Here is a 17,398-nt window from a genome sequence, read left to right as displayed (position 1 = left end):
TGCACTCATCTTGGAAAGGGCTTACTACTTCGATGCTTTCAACAGTTATCCGCTCCGCATTTGGCTACCCAGCGTTTACCATGGGCACAATAACAAGTACACCAGAGGTGCGTCCTTCCCAATTCTCTCAATGCTCTAATGCCCACACCAGATATAGACCAAACTGTCTCACGACGTTCTAAACCCAGCTCACATACTGCTTTAATGGGCGAACAACCCAACCCTTGGAACATACTACAGTCCCAGATGACGAAGAGCCGACATCGATGTGCCAAACCTTCCCGTTGATGTGAGTTCTTGGGGAAGATCAGCCTGTTATCCATAGAGTAACTAATATCAACGTTAAAAGTGAGCGTAAAACAATTTTTTATTAGTTATTTAATTTTTAAAAATAATTATGTTGAATATTATCAATTATCTTAACCATACAGATGTGGATTTATTTTTTATTTTATTTTTTAAAATATATTTGTCATTAATGAATAATAGAACTTCAATAAACATTATCAATTAATTGCATGCTCTAAAATAGGATAAGCCACCCTCTACTCCTTTTTTATTTAATTAAACAAAATATATATTAAAACCTCACCAAAAATAAAATAATAATTATAATAATTATTTGATGTGACTACCTACCAAAGAAAATTACTACATTCACACACAAAAATTACCTTACTATTACCGTTAATATCACGTTTAAAAAATATTTATGAACATTTTAAAGTAACATTAAAACGTTTGCAGATAATCCATGAGGTGACGATAAACGATTTTCGCCCATACATTGACCGTAAAAAAAAAACGAAATAAACACATAATTTAACCATAATTTTTTTAAACGAAAAGTAAAGTAGGTCGAGTGTCAATTACATGAGGTTGGGACGATGTGAAATACTTATTTGATTGGTCGGGAATCAGAGCGGATTCTTTATAGAGAACAGCTATTTGATTAAGTTACTCGGGAGAAAATTCTTCCATTTAGTATTAGACTTATTCTTCGTAGACTTTTATCTTTATTATTTCTTTTTTACATATCTGCACGCGACAACCGTGAGAAAAAGAAAACTAATAATGCAACCGAGTTTGAAGTTTGCGCGTATATGTACATATTAAGTGATTGTACATATTAACTGAGTGAATCGGTAAACTCAAAATTATTTCACTATTGGCACAAACGACGGTATGCGCAAACTTCTAACCCTAATTTAAAAAAAAAATTAAAAATTGGGCAAAGATATTTTCGAGAGAAAGAGTTTAGGTTAACAAAACAGACAACAACATCTTCTATAACATATAAAAAAATTATAATAAAATAATACAACATGAAACAATAAATTAATAAAAAAATAATAGCACGGACAGCAATAGCCGCCGCAGACATTCACTGTAATTAAAGAATATTTGAGACACACAGACACGTGTGCCTCTGTTGTCTTTTTATTTTATTTTATTTTATTTATTTTTAAAATTTATTAAAACCGGTCCAAATTCATCGGCTCACACCACATGAATCATAACTTTTATTATTATTATTTATTTTCCCATTTTTTTAAACTCCCACAATTTCTTCCATTTAAATGCTTTTTTTAATCTTTTTATATTTATTTTAAACCCTATTTGGATTTATAATTATTTTATTTATTTATTTATTTATTATTATTATTCATTTTGTATTAATATTTTTAAAAATGTAAGTCAAGTCTTAAAAATTAAGAAAATTAGTTTCTAAAACCTTTTATTAAAAGAATTTGACTAAAAAATAAAATATATATTTTTAAAAAAGTTAATTACTATTGTAAGAAAATTTCAAATTAAATTTAAGATTGAATTGTATTAATTTATAATAAAGCATCCGATCATCTCGCTATTTCCCTGCAACATGGTTACATTACCGATTCCTCGCTTCTAAGAATGAAAACTATCTTCACAGACTAACACGAGTTATTCCAACATGTTTTGTTCTCACTCACATGCATCCTAGGAAAATTAACCAGAGATCACCTAACATAAAGATCACTCTCATTTGGATGTGATATCAGTTCATTCATGTATCCCTCTTTTACTCGAGTATTACACTTTTAAATAGACGTGTTAGTAAACCGCAATCATTCTCTCGTTTCTTGATCCTATAACTCAAATGGCTTAGATTATGCAACCCAAATCATAAAGTTACATTAGGGTTTTTTTTTTCGGGGGTCGGATTGAATTTTTAGAAAATTAAAAATTTGGTTCGATACACAGGTCAACGACCTAATAAAACCTAAAATTTTCGGGTTTAGTTGTGAGTCCTATCTAGGTCATTTATGTCACTAATTTCGAGTTGGGTCTAAAAAATTTCTCCATTGGAGTCCAATCTCCAACCGTGTATACACGTAACAAAAACTAAGCATTCGTGATAGACTTAAATCCTCGTAAATATCACGCATTCGTAGAAAAACCAAATATTTAAATTTAGGGGATGAACCTAATTGGTTATATATACACACGACAAGAACAAGAATAGAAAACTTACTGGTGAAGATATGGTTAATAATGGAAATTCTTACCAAAGGTTAAAAGTAAATGGAGCGATAAAAACGTAACCAAGTACGTCAAGTAATTCTATGTTTTTTCTTAAAATCTCAGTGATGTCGTTGTCCAATGATGAAGCCGCCTCCACTTTGTTGACCATTTTGCTCCAAATTTTTTTTTTTTTTTTTTTTTTTTTGTTATTTTCTTATGCTCAATTATAAATTTTATTTATTTATTTATTAACTTTATCCATTATAAAACTTTTAATATTATTTTTTTTAATAAATAATTTAATATTTTTCTAAGATTCAAACCTCTAATCTTTTGGTCAATGATTTATCTTAAATAATCGAATGAGGTTCGAATTATGAATGACATAGGATTAAAATGTTTTTTTTTTAATATACACGAGCTAAATAATGACAATAAATTGATATCAATGTAGTTCATGTTAGACGAACACGACTCTCCACAATGGTATGATATTGTCCACTTTGAGCATAAGCTCTCATGGCTTTGCTTTGTGCTTCCCCAAAAGACCTCGTACCAATGGAGTTAGTATTCCTCACTTATAAACCCATGATCATTCCCTAAATTAGCCGATGTGGGACTTCCATCATCCAACAGTTCAATGGTTAAAAAACGCTAATTATTTCTTTTATAAATGTGTAATTCAACATATTATTCCAATGAGAGATGAGCGAATTTCCGTGGCGTCTACGGCACCACTGGCAGCACCTATATATCAACTGTTCGTGATCTTCATTGTCCCAAATTTCTCCCTTTTTTTCCCTTTTTTTTTTCTTCTTCTTTTTTTTTTTTTTTTTTTAATTTTTAATTTCATTTTCTGCAAATCCCCAAACCCAAATTAACACACGGATTACACAAATTCCCTGTTTAATGGAGAATTATCAGATGTTCTTCCCTTGCTCCAACGGCGGCGGACTGTCGGCTTTTAGTCAACCCGACATCTCATCCGGCACCGCCTCTGACATGTTCCGGAATTTCCACGGCGGCGATCCGCAAGCAAGTGGGGTTTTGGGGCTTAAGACAGAGGTGGTTACGGCGGCGGTGGAAGCCGACGGGAACTGTGGCGGCAGCGGAAATAAGAAAGGGGAGAAGAAGGTGAGGAAACCCAGATATGCTTTTCAGACGAGGAGTCAAGTTGACATTCTTGACGATGGATATCGTTGGAGAAAATATGGTCAAAAAGCAGTAAAAAACAACAAGTTTCCTAGGTAACTTTTTTTTTTTACTCTTTTTTTTTTTCATCGTGTTTGAACTCGGGATTCGAATCTTTGGTAGATGATTTCATTGTTGAGCTACCCAATTACTCGGTCGATGATTCAAATTTACCTAAAACATGTTTTATTGGTTGAACTATGTACTGAACTAGTGACGTTCAATTTTGTTTTTTACTACTTAAGTAACTTATTTTCGTAAAAAATTAAAAATTAAAAACGACCCAGTTGAAAAAACGATCTTTTTTTTTTTTTTTGTAATTTAATGGACGGATTAAGATTTAGTATGAAAATTAATAAAAAACAATTAATGTTCATGCAAAATTAAGATTATATGTGTAAAATATTAAATGATGATGTATAATGAATTATTAGCCTTAGTTTGATTATATTAATGTCTCATTAAGTAATCATTGAAACTTCTGATTTTTTTTTTAATTGATATAATTTCGTTTTGAAATTAGTATCGAGGAGACTATGAGAGACGTAAGGATGTTGACATGTGTAGCTATCAGCTCGTTATCGGCATGTTTGTTTGTTCGAGTATCAAATCGATTGGCCTACTCTCGAAAACGTGTACAAGTTGATAACAATTAGTTTTCATGAGTAGGATAGTGATATTTAATCATAGATATAGAATTTGAATTTACGTAACGAACAAGATTTCTGTCTAAACCCTAAAACAATCATGACCCATTTCTCGATTGTCTTAATATTATATATATACTGTATGTGGTAGGATCGTGTCAGCCATCGTGCATTAGTAAATTATAAACTCTACCTGTTCTTGATTACGGATATAGATATCATTTGTGATAAGTTTGTATATCGCTACTTGTTTATGTGTCGAGATTATGAGGTGTTTGTGTTGATCGTGACATGGGTTTGTATAGGAGCTATTATCGGTGCACGCATCAAGGGTGCAATGTGAAGAAGCAAGTGCAAAGACTAACAAGAGACGAAGGGGTGGTGGTAACGACGTATGAAGGCATGCATACACACTCCATTGATAAACCAACCGACAACTTTGAACAAATCTTGAGTAGAATGCAGATTTACAGTACTCCTTTTTGAGCTCAAACTCAGCTTCCGTTCCATTTCATGATCGAGAACGAGAACGAGAACGAAAACAAGAACAAGCTCAAGAACAATCAAATCATGTTCGGTTCTTCCTTCTTCACCTTCTCTGTTTTTTTTTTTTTTTTCGTGTAGAAATAAATATATATACAAGTTTCTTCGTAATAATAATGGTAATAATATATTCCATATTTCATTTTCGGTTATTTATATTTTTTATTTATCTAACTAGAAAATAAATTTTATAAAATAATTTGAATCTCGTACCCAATAGGGATTTTTTGTTCAAGATTCCGTGTAAGAAAGATGAAAATGTCTCGTAATTTTTATTAGATATATGGGTTACTTCTTTCAGACTACGAGTAGATGGAAAGACGAAACCTTTGCTTTATTTGCTTCTAGACTGCTCCATCTGCCACCGTAAATGTAGAACAAGAGGAAGCCAATAGCCTCCATTTTTGTCCTACAGAATAAAGATTGAATCCTTGTCTTTGACTGTTTTTACCCGGGGAGGCAGGTTGAAACTCTTTTTTCTGGAAACCAGAGGACAACCAACGGTATCAAGGTGATGAGCTTGAAGAACAGGTGTCTGTGATGTATGGGGGACATACTTGTGCGTTTCTAACGAGGATACCTCAGCAAAATCCTGAGCATTGTTTGGAAAAGTCAAACTCCAAAATCTAACCTAAGAAATCCCCCGGGACAGGCCACAACCTCAGTTTTGAGATGAAACCTAGAGTTCGAGTTTTGAGATGGAACCTAGAGCACGTGAAACCCTAACCGATATCCAATTCTAAAAATCGAGATAAATCCAAATAGTGAACCATCTTGGAATTTATGTTGAGAACCCAACCTAAAAAAGATAAAGAAATCTATCGGTTGTGATCTCGGGCGACAACAATGGTGCACATGAAGGTGGAGAGATATAAGCGGAGTAGTGTGAGGGTATTTCGGTCATTTTAACATAAGCACTCAAAAATCAAAAGGGTGAAGGTTTGCTATTGGGCCTCATGTGGCCCATTTAAATTATTTGAGTTTCTTTTTTTATATAAAATTAGAAAAAAATTAAATTAAAAAAAATGTGCATGAATTATGAGTAAGGTAAATAAAAATTAAGAAAATTACCAATACAGTTAAGAATATGAAGTAAGGTAAATTTTTAATTTTTATAAAATAAAAGGTTGGTAAGTAATATTATATAAATGATATGGACTTATGAATATTTTACTACATGTTAGGTACAGTCGACCATAATATAAAGTATATTATTAATAATTAATATTAAATATGCATCCAAAAAGTGTCAAAGTCTAAATTAATGCCTCCCAACCAAAAAAAAAATGTCAAATTATAAAATTTTTAAGTCAAAATTAGGTCCGTTGACCATTATTAATGGTCTTTTTTTCGTGAAAATTGACGTATGTTACGTACATCAGTAAAATTGACATAATAAAATATTAAAAATATATATCTATAGAGTCACGTCAAAACACTTTAAAAAAGATACAAATTAAAAAAAAAAAAAAAAAGACTTTTAAAATAGTATTAAAACGACATGAGAGGAAAAATACTCAATTTATGGATCCTCCTTGCTACCGCTCCATTTGTAAACAAACAATAGTAGTAGGAATGAGTATAAAGAAAATTCGATGAGTACCTACTTGTAAGGTCTCATCGAAACTTTTCCTATTCAGTCGGGGTCTTAGAGTTAGGCCAATCCTTCTAGTTGTTGCAGTTACTTAAAGTATTTGAAAGTCGTCTTACTCTAATTAGGAGAAAAAAACAACACGAATGTTACAGTTCTCGACCATGTAATACTGAACTAACACATCTTCATCGACCCTGTTTTTTTTTTTAAAACAAGTCAAAACAACTAAACCCACCTAGATTCTATTCGTATACATTATCAGATATGTTCGTGATTAACTATTTGCGATTTAAGAGGAAGGAGTCTCGGACCGACCCTAAACAAGAAAAGCTTTTTGGTTCTTCTAGAGATGCCAAAGGTATTGTAAATTAAAGTTGTTTAAAGCATAGAATGAATTCTGTCTAATAAGTATCTAAGAATTTTGAATTCTTTTTCAAAATTGAGATTCTTGGAGCAGACATTATTTCTTTAAACCCCTTTTCTTTCCTATAATTGATTGATTCTCTCCATATTTTACTATTCATTCAAGACCAATAAAATCTGTCTCTCCCTTTCCTCTTTCTAACCTAATCTCCCTTTCGACTTTTACGCTTAATGATATATGCTATGTTCTATGAATTGGTAGAAGTCGGATATTTATATACATGTTGGCTACTGAGAAAACAACTTTTCACTACCGGTGTCTACTAAGTAAAAAAATAATTGAGAATGTGACACTTGAATAAAAGAAAGGTACATTAATGAAACGAGACCATATCCAAATGAGAGAGGTTTTCTGAGAATAAAATATCTGAGAAAGACTTACAGGAGTCTACTACATATATCATTAAGGTGCACATTCCTTTTCGGTGACAAGTTGCATAAAAATTAAAAGAAATGAATAAAAATAAGAAATACAACAATTTACGTGGAAAAGTATGAAAAACGAAGGAAAAGCAAACCAATTAAAACAAAATTCGCTGTGTGAAAAGTTGCTCAAAGTATTTCCTAAAGTGGAGGAAAGATTAGGGAGAGAGAGATGAGAAGGCCAACGGAGTCTTGAATTGTCTTTCTGTTCTTCTATATGCTTACCAGAGTTGAGATGAGCCATCGATCCAATTTTCTTGTGTTTTTCTTCGGAGAATGTGACACTCGAATGAAAGAGAGGTATATAAATAAAACGGGACTACATCTAAATGAAAATGGTTCTGAATATAGAATGACTAAAAAAGGTTTGCACAAATTGGAGCGGAGACCAAGGATGACCCAATTTTCTTGTGTTTTTCTTCTTATAGGTGATTATTAATGCAGCAACCTAGTTGGGGCTTGATGGGAAGAGTAAATATGGTAGCTTTCTTAATCAAATTCTAAACCCATTTTCTTGGAACTTTGTGTTTGTCATGTTGTGGCAAAAAATGGGAAGCTCACCAAGTTTTCCACTATGATTTCTCTCTCTATTCTCTCTCTCTCTATTCTTCTCTCTCTCTAAAACTCCGTTGAGGTTCAAAACTCATGTGGGTTTTTTTGATATAATATTGGCATCAACGAGTACTGTACCAAAACCAGTGACCTGTCTGTCTTATATCATCCAACCATTCTCTATCCTCACTGTTTTCGCCTCTTTTTTATCCAAAAAGTGGAGACCCATTTGAGGATTTGGGTATGTTCAATTGGAGAGAAGAAGAACAAGAAGAAGGAAGAGATCAATCAAACAAGTGTTGTTTATGGATTGGGGTTGGGGAACTCTTTCTGGAAAACCCACTTTCCGGGAAAAGAATCACACCCCCCCACCGCCCACAAGTTTCTCTGACTCGATTGGTTCTTCCAATAATAATGAAGAACCCATTCTCGAGGGTTCGAGCCAGGAAAGTTCTTCCTCTAATGGATCCTCCAAAAGGACTCGAATCCTCCAAGGGACTCAAAATCAGTCCTGTTTGGTCGATGGTTGTGACTCTGACCTGAAGAATTGCAAGGAGTATCATCGACGCCATAGGGTCTGCGATTCGCACTCCAAAACCCCTGTTGTGATGGTGAGGGGCGAGGAAAAACGATTCTGTCAACAGTGCAGCAGGTAAAACACAGAAATCATTAATGGGTTTTGTTTGTTTTGTTCTAATTTTACCTCAAAATCTTCGGGGTTCTTGTTGTTTCTTGTGGAGTCCGATTGTTCTTGAGTAAAAGTATTGTAGGTTCCATCCGCTTGGTGAGTTCGATGAGGTGAAGCGAAGCTGTAGGAAGCGGCTTGATGGGCACAATCGCCGCAGGAGGAAGCCTCAACCCGAATCCCTGTTTATGAGTTCAAGAGATTTCCTGTCAAACTGCAAAGGTTAGTAACTGATTGTTTCTGCAATTTACCTTATAATTGTTTGATGGATGCCATTCTGTTTGTAAAATTGGGTTACCCTCCTCAAATCCATAGGGCCAATTGTGCTGCAGTTCAGTAATCAACAGATTCATGTGCCTGATGAACATGGTAGGAGTTTATGGTCCATGAGGCCTGAAGAAACCTCCATGGTTCCACCAAATTCCTCTGCTTACTTCAGCTATGGAGGAGGAGGAGGAGACAACGAAGAGTTGCCCTTTTTCCTCCACAAAAATGGGACCAGGCAAGGTAAGCAAATGGTGTCTTCTCGGTTATGTTTCAATCAGCAACTTCCTGATGCAATCTCTCAGGGAAGTGAGGTGGGCAACCAGAAACAAGCGGTGCCTACCAATACTTCGCCCGTGGATTCAGGTTGTGCTCTCTATCTTCTGTCATCGCACCCAGATGCTGGGTTGAGCTCTTTAGTTCAGTCTCATCTGAGTCTTCCAGTCCAAACTCCAGAGACTGAGCTGCATTTCAGTAGTTTAAGTGACTTCTCTGCCTCCTTTGGCTCCAAGGACAAGCCTGTTTGTGAAACCAATCTTGATAATGGGTTGGAGCTTGAAATGGAGGCATCTGATGGCTTGTTCCAAAGTGAGGCTCCTCATAAGTTTCCCATTTCTTGGGAGTAGAGTCTTGCTTCAGAAACCATATCTGTTTTCTATGGCTTTAATCCAAGACTCGTTTTGAATTTGAAGTTGTGTGTTCTTAGACAGCAAATGTATTTTGCTGGTTTGTTTTTTGAGTTTCCATAACCAGGAATAGACTGCTTTGACATCATCATTTATACCAGGAGTCGCAAAGCATCATGAACACGTTACGATATATCTACGTGCCATTTTGTAACACCTACGCCGAGCGACCCTGGTAACGATTGTCTTGCTATTCCTCTTCTAGACTTGTGTTCTTGAATCATGTTTTGTTTGGAAATTACTATGTTCTTGCTTCCTTGATCATGCTGTGTTTTGATGATACTGCTAAAGAATACACAGAAACAAGCTTATGTTCTAGTCTATAGCTTATAGTATATGAGATTTCATGCTGAATCTTGAAGTTTTCAGAAGAATTCATCATTTTACTTACAAAGCTGTCAAGTATGCTTTTAGAACGGCTCACAAGGTGTATCCCCTTCTTCTTCATCTTACAAGCCAAGCTGTTAGGACAGAGCTTAAGCAAGATTAGTAGCAGCTCATGCTATAACCGACAATCAATCCCCATATATAGAAAGTATTAAACAAAAAGGACAGAATTAGGTTTGAACCCTACTTTGACCTCAAACATATATTTTTATTCCCTAATTTTTAGTTTTTTTTTCCTTTGTATAATACTTGTGGAAGATTCATTTTTGGTACTCATTTGGACTTTTCTGAATCTTTTATGTTTGTATCTATTTTGTTCTTGAAGTAAAATTTTAAATCTTTTTTAGTACAACCAATCAAAAACTTTTGATTTTCGTCGAGTAGATACGTATATTTCATAGAATTCTTAAGTTTAAGATTAAATTCATAATTTCTTAAAAGTTAGGAGTCCCAAATACACGAACCTCAAATTTGGAATTTTAATTTGTAACTTAACCTTAGTCTTTTTATTTCATTTTTATCGACCTTGACTTCAACACGACAAACTTCTTAAAATATTATTCAAAACGAGAATTTTTGAAGCAACAATCATATTTTTTTAAAACTATAAAAGTATAAGAACTATGAAAATAAAGATGGGCCCCTCCCATAAGCTCCTAGACGACTAATAAAGAAGCAAAAATTTCTTTAGAATCAAGTAGTAGCACTAAAATAAACCACATGTGGTAAGAGAAAGCCTAGCCAATAAATAAATATCCAGTCAACATTCTCATCAACCTACTGAACAGCTCCATTGACACAGACCCAAATTACAGGAGCACCAAAGAGTCATTTATCAAATTTCAAACATCAAAATGATATCTACTTTCACTTTATTCTTTCAATACATGAATGAAACACACAAAAATCTGTATAGAAAAAGAAGGAATGCATACCTGATGCGGAGGATTGTATTAGATGGCTCATGGCTGACCTCAGGTTATGACATAATGATACCTAATATGGAATTAAATAGGCACAGAGCATAATTTATAAACACTAATTTTGGCAAGACCAATCTCCTTGTCTATCTCGACACCGCAGGCATGATTATAATCAACATAATGCTATAAAGTCAGACAGCAATTATCTTTGCACTGGGGGCAATCCAGCACGTCTAATTATTATAGACCTCTAAAGAAATTAGTTTTAAAACTACAATCAGGCGGGGAAATGAGAACAGATCTTAGGTTGTCTTACAAGTCAAGATTGACAGAAGGGCAAGATATATTAGTAGGTATCAGGCAAGCCATTAACTCAATCATGTCAAATAATACTTCCATTAAAACTTTAAGGATGTAACCAAAATTCATGTTTTTTTCATCATGGCCAAAGCGATCAGATCCTAAACTGGGATGAAAAGGAACCCTGAAAAGTAATAGGGATTATTAGTAGTGAAGTAGACAACAAAATTTGGGTGGGTGGGGGGAGAGATCGACTCAATAACAGGTTCGCATTGCTAAATAACCTAATACTGACACTAGTGCTTGTCATCTTTTGTAATATCCTTCTGAGAAGTTTTGGCTTCCAGCTCCTTGGTTGCCTTCTCCACAGTCCTGAAAGAATAACATCACAGTCATATTACATTACAAAAGCATGGCCTACAAAAGGAGCAGCAGCCTGTTGCATTCACATGCCAAATAGACAGCTTAAAGACAGAGGTTCTATGAAAATCACCATAACCCATAAGCTTGATATCTTTTCTTCTTCTATTACTTTTTATTTATACTATCTATCATATTCTTCACTCGCCAACTCGAATGGGTTTTAACATTCTTCTGGCCGAACGTAGCTACACTGCATTAAACTAGCTAAACATTATGCAATTGGGTCTAATATCATATAAATTAATTGATTAATTAAAAACAAAGAAACAGATATGAGAAGCCAGAGGCACAGGAAGTAAGCCAATAGGCGCCCAACTTCTCAGTCCATAAAGTATTCCCAAGAAAGATGGCAAAGGAGGACATTTTAAGTGAAAGTTAGTTGCAAGCAGGGATAGGAACAATCAGGGCATTTTATAACAATACTATTGACAATAGAAAAGGACGACTGAGAGGAGAGAGGGCAGCCAACTAGTTACATGGAAGTGACTAGAGTGACTACGAGAGGAGAATGCCAAAACTCTTGAAAGTCTAGGTAGCCTGTAATCCTCATCAAACAGCAATACACTGATACTGTAAATAGTACATTTCTATTGGGCTCTGGAGTTCCACTATTACTTTATTCTCATGTCCTTTACTTGCTATTGTCATATGAAACATTAATAAATTGAGCGTCTAGCGGCAGATTGAACACGAACTCCAACACAACAAATCAATCTAAACCAAAAGCAAATTCCAGGAATCAATTTGGACAGTTGATCAAGATTCGAGAAAAGTACATCCCCAGTTGACATCTATGAAAAGAAAAATTAGTATAAACTAATAATATTAGAACGACGACGATAGACCTAACCAATCAATCAATCAACAAGTCCCTTTCTCAATCTGTTTTTTAACTTTCCAAGACCAAAGGAAACTTTCCTTCGAATTCTAGAAGACGAGTAATGTTTTAGATAACCTTTGACAAGAAGATAAGATTCTCTAGTGGTTCTCTTCGCATTGCAAGCCTACTCCAAAACCATGACTGATTAATTTATAAGTATCCATTACCAATCCTTAGGGAATACGTACCAGAAATACAGCTCAAAAGTTTTTAAGGAGTTCCTCATGAGAGCTGACGGCCAGGAAATGTTTTAAATGCAAAAAGGTGCCACTAAATTAAGGTACTGTAACCTTCATTTTTCAACCATATCTTTACCCTCTTTTCCTTTTCCTTCTTGCTAACACTCACCCCCATAAGCACAAGACTAATACGTGTTAGGAAAATGAAAACATTTCCTTCATTATCAATATTGCTATGCATTGTCCATTTTTTAAAATCTTCATTTAAACAACCTCTTGCCAAGGGAAATATTATCTTATTTATAAATATATGATCTTTCCATTTCTAACCATTTCTAACTTCGGTCATGCCCATAATATCCCAATTGAACAAATGACTATCAAACCTCCCTTCAAAGAAACATCAATCTCTCTACACAGAGCTTTACTCTTATTCAAGAAATTCCTCTACTCATCCTATTCCTCTCCTTATTATTGAATCTTTAATAGTTACTTTCCAACCATAACTACCACAGCATCTCCTCAGAGTTTTTTAACGAATTAAGAAACTCCCAGTGTATATGTGTATACCCCAAGTTTGTGCTCCAACATGTGAGCTAAATCAGAATGAAAAAAAACTGGTGGTTGGCTCTCCTCCTTGGCATTACACAAGCGTACACCAGTTTGGACGAAGCAGAAATGCCCTATCAGGACACCTTTTCTGCAATCCTAGTGGTAGTATTCATGGCTTCAAAACCGCAAAGTCCAGAAAGAAAAAACTTTAAACTTCTGCGGCATCTTTCCATTTCATACCAACTTTGATGGATTTCTCTTTAAACCCTCCTCTTTTCACGTTTCAGAACATCCAGATGATTTTAGAATCCGTACTTTAATATCCTTCTTGTTGCTAGGTTTTTTGCAAGCAAAGCCATCATATTTGCTTGCTTCTTCACCTGAAAAATATCTTCTCATAGAAATTTCCAGGAATTTACTTCTCATCCAGAAAACCCTTCACAGTGAATGCATCTATCCAACAGAGCAGCCACAGTTGAAATTCTCCAAAACATACACCTCAGGAGATGATTCTCTTCCATCTGTTATCGCAGAAGGAAATCTTCATGCCATTTCCTACTGAGAATTGTTAGATCACAAGTCTAAACATGGAGGGGTTCTACCAGCAACTTATTTCTCTTCACATTTGTAACCTCACCCAATCAACATCAAATTTTTCTTCAATAATTTGATGCCACATCTCTAGAGAAACCTTTAGCCAGGAGAACTTCATTTCCGACTGATTTAGCCTTGTTGATCTCCTATATTAGTTAATTTCCCCATTATATTTTTATCTTGGATGGGTCTCCAAATGACCTCTTTCTTGGATTTCCACCAAAACACACAACCAAAATCAGTCATCCTAGTGACCTCTCCCTTTCCACATTAATTCCAGAGAGTAAAGATTTACTCAAAGTGAATTCAAAGCAGGTTTTCTTTTGGTTAACCAACAATAAACCCAGCGCCGGAACGCAATTGCAACAAACATGAATACTCCCACTGCCTGCGTATTAAATTCCTAACACACACAATCATTTCCAACAAGAACCAAATGCTAAGGTCTATTGATTCATTCCGACAGCACTAATACAAATGAACTTCAAGAAAACAAATATGAACCAAACAAGAAAATAAACTAAGAATTTCAAAGAAAAAATTACTTGGAGGCAGAGGTAGATTCTTCTTCAAGCCACTGGCGGATGTGCTTGACGTTGCGCCTGAAGATTGAAGCCGATTGCTTCACATCGCTCCTCAAAAGAAGAACCACAGCGCCAACTCCGGCCACCGTCAAGATGAAGTTCGTTAAAGCCATCTACGTGAATCCCAATCCCAACTTCCGGACCAAACAAAACAAAATTCTGCCCGCTGGTTACTCGCGCTTCGAATACAAATGCAGACTCCTTCAATTGCTGGCGAGGCTGATCGAAGAAGACGACGATCAGTTTAATGGGCCTGATCGAATTGTCCATTTGAAACAATCTTCAAGGCCCATCACAAGCCCAAATTCTACAGCTGAAGCTCAAACAAGCCCAAGCCCAAACCCAAAAAAATGTTCTAAATAAAAGACGTCGACAGCAGGGTTCGAACCTGCGCGGGCGAAGCCCAACAGATTTCAAGTCTGTCTCCTTAACCACTCGGACATATCGACAATTTGTGGGATCATCGGATTTGAAATTATTTTTAATATAATTTTATTCTCGAGAGTTGACCATCGGATTATCTTCTCCGTCCTGGTTTTTTTTTTTTTTTTTTTTTCTTCTTTTATAATTAGTTTGTTCGGCGTTTTATCAACCAGACAGTGGAAATTTTGAGCCCTGCAGAGAAAAAATGGACGCCATTGATTCCGTCTTCGATCCACTCCGGGAGTTCGCCAAGGACAGCGTACGTCTCGTCAAGCGCTGTCACAAGCCTGATCGCAAAGGTACAAATTCCGAAGCCATTTTCGTCTCTTTGATTTTGTAGTTGTTTTTAATCTTTGGCGGAGATCTTATAACCAATTTCCTCTACTCCTGGAGATTTGTAGAGTTCACAAAGGTCGCGGTTCGTACAGCGATCGGCTTCGTGGTGATGGGATTCGTCGGTTTCTTCGTCAAGCTCATCTTTATCCCTATCAATAACATCATCGTTGGATCTGGTTAGGTCAGGATTTTTTTTTACTTATGCCTCTCTAGGTTTCAGTGTTTTCCGAATTGAGTAATTGCTTGATTCTTTCTCGAGGTTGCGTTCCTTCAATTAATAAAATAGTCCGATCTTATTGAAGGTAAACAGGTTTGATCTATGTCGAATTTCTGTGTTATCCAAGTTTATTCCCTTTCTAGTCTTGAGCATCAAATAAAATTGGATTCTGGAGAACGGAATTGAAATCTACAGCTTCTCTTTGACTTGGGGAATAATATGATTAATGTTTTTAGATTGTTAGATTAATCTATATCTAGGGCATGTAGGTTATGAAGGAAGAAATGTTTAATTTGTTAGATAAGTATTTTAGGTATGATTCTAAGTACGCCATTGATGGGTTGATCGAGTTTTTTTTGTTCATGACTCCTCTTGGCTTTCTTGTTTCTTAAAGGTTCTCCCTATATACCATATTCCCTTTCAAACAAAATTATCCTGAAGACTTGCTCTCGCCATTTCATACAATTTACATTGTCTATGAATAATGTAGGATATGTGCATCTAAACTAATCTTCTCAAACTTTCACAACCACAAGGAGAAAACACATCTAGTCTTCTACATCGATCAATCCCGAGCTCAATAACAAAATTCTGTAACCCATATCAAGCCTTGTTGATTGCACATTGTTAGCTATATAGAGGAAGGAGGGCAGGGGGGAAGGGGGGAAGGGGGGAAAACTTACCTGGGAACTGTAATTGCTCATAATACCTTACCCTTACCTTATAACACACGAAAGCTGGTGAAGACCAATTCTTGTTGGGAGAGGGAGAGCTTGTAACGTATCAAGCCCGCCGCTAGCAAATATTGTCCTCTTTGGACTTCCCCTCAAGGTTTTGAATACATGTATGCTAGAGAGAGGTTTCCACACCCTTATAAAAATGTTTCGTTACCCTCTACAACCGATGTGGGATCTTATGACCCACCCCCATCGGGACCCAACGTCCTCGCTGGCACTCGTTCCCTTCTCCAATCAATGTGGGACCCCCAATCCACCCCCTTTGGGCCAACGTCCTTGTTGGCACACCGCCTTGTGTCAACCCTCTTTGGGGCTTAGTATCCTCACTGGCACATAGCCCGATGTTTGGCTCTAATACCATTTGTAACGGCCCAAGCCCACCACTAGCCGATACTGTCCTTTTTGGGCTTTCCTTTTCGGGCTTCCCTCAAGTTTTTTAAAACACGTCTGCTAAAAAGAGGTTTCCATACCCTTATAAACAATGTTTCGTTCCTCTTCAACCGATGTGTGATCTCACATAGTCATTTGGCTCAATTTTGCATAATCATAGTGATAGATGTAGTTTGCATTCTACTTTATGTCGGCATGATTGCTCACTGTTTCCATTCCCAAATAACAGTTCCATGTAATAATTGATGAGTGTGATTGCTGGCTTGACCTCTTTTTCAGACAACATTAACTTGCGTAAAACTTTGAATTGGTTCTGCCTTTTGACAATCATTCATTATTACCTGTTGGATCTGTGTTGCAGGCAGCTGAGGCCACAAAAGGAGCAAAAGCTGGCCAAAATAGATCTACTATTTCAAATCCTTACTGATGTTTTTGTTAATTTAAAAGCTTAATTTCTCTTCCATATGGTAAGTAGCAGACTTCCATGAATGGCTGTAACGAATTGTCAGGATTATGTCTTACTTTCTGATTAATCCAATGTGTTTTGTTCATGTTTACTGGTTATTTTAGAGTAATAAAGGAACAAGTTTTGGCTTCGTCATTGGGATGAAGATTATATTTACTGCCCTTTCCTTTATGCTGTCAAGCTTTAACGATTGGCAAATTAGTAGATACACAGCAAAAGAAGCCTATATATTTTCAGTAGATTTGATTGAAAGTGCAAGCATGCACTCACTACACGACATTTTGAATATCATGTTGCATATCATATTGTCAAAATTTAACTAATGGACTAAACAGAGGAGAGACCTAGCCTACGAGTTTACGTCCATCCCTCGGTCGGGTACAGTTTTCTCTCTTTTTCCAACAATCTCTTGAATCTCTTCTAATGATAGAATTGATGCCGAACTCTGTCAAATTCTGCTCTCTTCAGCTGAGAAATGGAGACATAAGGATACC

At 35.7% G+C, this 17,398-nt stretch overlaps 4 protein-coding genes and 1 non-coding gene across 6 annotated transcripts; 3 read left to right on the top strand and 2 right to left on the bottom strand.

Moving 5' to 3' along the window:
- The first annotated feature begins 3,304 nt into the window (after positions 1 to 3,304).
- On the top strand, positions 3,305 to 5,038 carry LOC111791198 (putative WRKY transcription factor 75). The gene is made up of 2 exons (XM_023672449.2): positions 3,305 to 3,752; positions 4,649 to 5,038. Exons 1-2 carry the CDS (start codon positions 3,415 to 3,417, stop codon positions 4,827 to 4,829), a joined length of 519 nt encoding a protein of 172 aa, XP_023528217.1. The 5' UTR covers positions 3,305 to 3,414; the 3' UTR covers positions 4,830 to 5,038.
- Positions 5,039 to 8,011: 2,973 nt separating this feature from the next.
- On the top strand, positions 8,012 to 9,774 carry LOC111791117 (squamosa promoter-binding-like protein 13A). Its single transcript, XM_023672330.2, has 3 exons — positions 8,012 to 8,530; positions 8,649 to 8,785; positions 8,879 to 9,774. Exons 1-3 carry the CDS (start codon positions 8,184 to 8,186, stop codon positions 9,451 to 9,453), a joined length of 1,059 nt encoding a protein of 352 aa, XP_023528098.2. The 5' UTR covers positions 8,012 to 8,183; the 3' UTR covers positions 9,454 to 9,774.
- Positions 9,775 to 11,191: 1,417 nt separating this feature from the next.
- Positions 11,192 to 14,558, bottom strand: LOC147793067 (uncharacterized). Of its 2 annotated transcripts, XM_087121866.1 has the most exons (3): positions 14,297 to 14,558; positions 11,419 to 11,495; positions 11,192 to 11,307 (listed from the first exon to the last, which is right to left on the bottom strand). In XM_087121866.1, exons 1-2 carry the CDS (start codon positions 14,446 to 14,448, stop codon positions 11,420 to 11,422), a joined length of 228 nt encoding a protein of 75 aa, XP_086977992.1. In that variant the 5' UTR covers positions 14,449 to 14,558; the 3' UTR covers positions 11,192 to 11,307; position 11,419. The 2 variants fall into 2 exon arrangements, with proteins under 2 accessions (XP_086977992.1, XP_086977991.1); XM_087121865.1 differs by having other exon boundaries at positions 11,192 to 11,495; positions 14,297 to 14,555.
- A 144-nt stretch (positions 14,559 to 14,702) lies between these two features.
- TRNAS-UGA (transfer RNA serine (anticodon UGA)) lies at positions 14,703 to 14,784 on the bottom strand. The gene has a single exon. It is a non-coding gene; the product is annotated as a tRNA-Ser (tRNA).
- Positions 14,785 to 14,896: 112 nt separating this feature from the next.
- LOC111789872 (protein transport protein Sec61 subunit gamma) lies at positions 14,897 to 17,054 on the top strand. Its single transcript, XM_023670583.2, has 3 exons — positions 14,897 to 15,057; positions 15,160 to 15,275; positions 16,800 to 17,054. Exons 1-2 carry the CDS (start codon positions 14,964 to 14,966, stop codon positions 15,273 to 15,275), a joined length of 210 nt encoding a protein of 69 aa, XP_023526351.1. The 5' UTR covers positions 14,897 to 14,963; the 3' UTR covers positions 16,800 to 17,054.
- Positions 17,055 to 17,398: the final 344 nt, after the last annotated feature.

This window comes from Cucurbita pepo, chromosome 3 (genome assembly GCF_057944985.1).
Source record: "Cucurbita pepo subsp. pepo isolate OVF chromosome 3, ASM5794498v1, whole genome shotgun sequence".
Classification (NCBI taxonomy): Eukaryota; Viridiplantae; Streptophyta; class Magnoliopsida; order Cucurbitales; family Cucurbitaceae; genus Cucurbita; species Cucurbita pepo.
This window is presented reverse-complemented; position numbering and strand designations above follow the sequence as displayed.

What these genes read in the sequence shown, in the direction of transcription:
- LOC111791117 (XM_023672330.2), top strand. Translation starts at nt 8,184, where the DNA reads ATGGATTGGGGTTGGGGAACTCTTTCTGGAAAACCCACTTTCCGGGAA. An exon ending in TTCTGTCAACAGTGCAGCAG is followed by an intron (nt 8,531 to 8,648) that starts GTAAAACACAGA and finishes AAAGTATTGTAG; the next exon opens with GTTCCATCCGCTTGGTGAGT. An exon ending in TTTCCTGTCAAACTGCAAAG is followed by an intron (nt 8,786 to 8,878) that starts GTTAGTAACTGA and finishes TCAAATCCATAG; the next exon opens with GGCCAATTGTGCTGCAGTTC.
- LOC111791198 (XM_023672449.2), top strand. Translation starts at nt 3,415, where the DNA reads ATGGAGAATTATCAGATGTTCTTCCCTTGCTCCAACGGCGGCGGACTG. An exon ending in AAAAACAACAAGTTTCCTAG is followed by an intron (nt 3,753 to 4,648) that starts GTAACTTTTTTT and finishes GGGTTTGTATAG; the next exon opens with GAGCTATTATCGGTGCACGC.
- LOC147793067 (XM_087121866.1), bottom strand. Translation starts at nt 14,448, where the DNA reads ATGGCTTTAACGAACTTCATCTTGACGGTGGCCGGAGTTGGCGCTGTG. An exon ending in GAATCTACCTCTGCCTCCAA is followed by an intron (nt 11,496 to 14,296) that starts GTAATTTTTTCT and finishes TTATTCTTTCAG; the next exon opens with GACTGTGGAGAAGGCAACCA.
- LOC111789872 (XM_023670583.2), top strand. Translation starts at nt 14,964, where the DNA reads ATGGACGCCATTGATTCCGTCTTCGATCCACTCCGGGAGTTCGCCAAG. An exon ending in TCACAAGCCTGATCGCAAAG is followed by an intron (nt 15,058 to 15,159) that starts GTACAAATTCCG and finishes GGAGATTTGTAG; the next exon opens with AGTTCACAAAGGTCGCGGTT.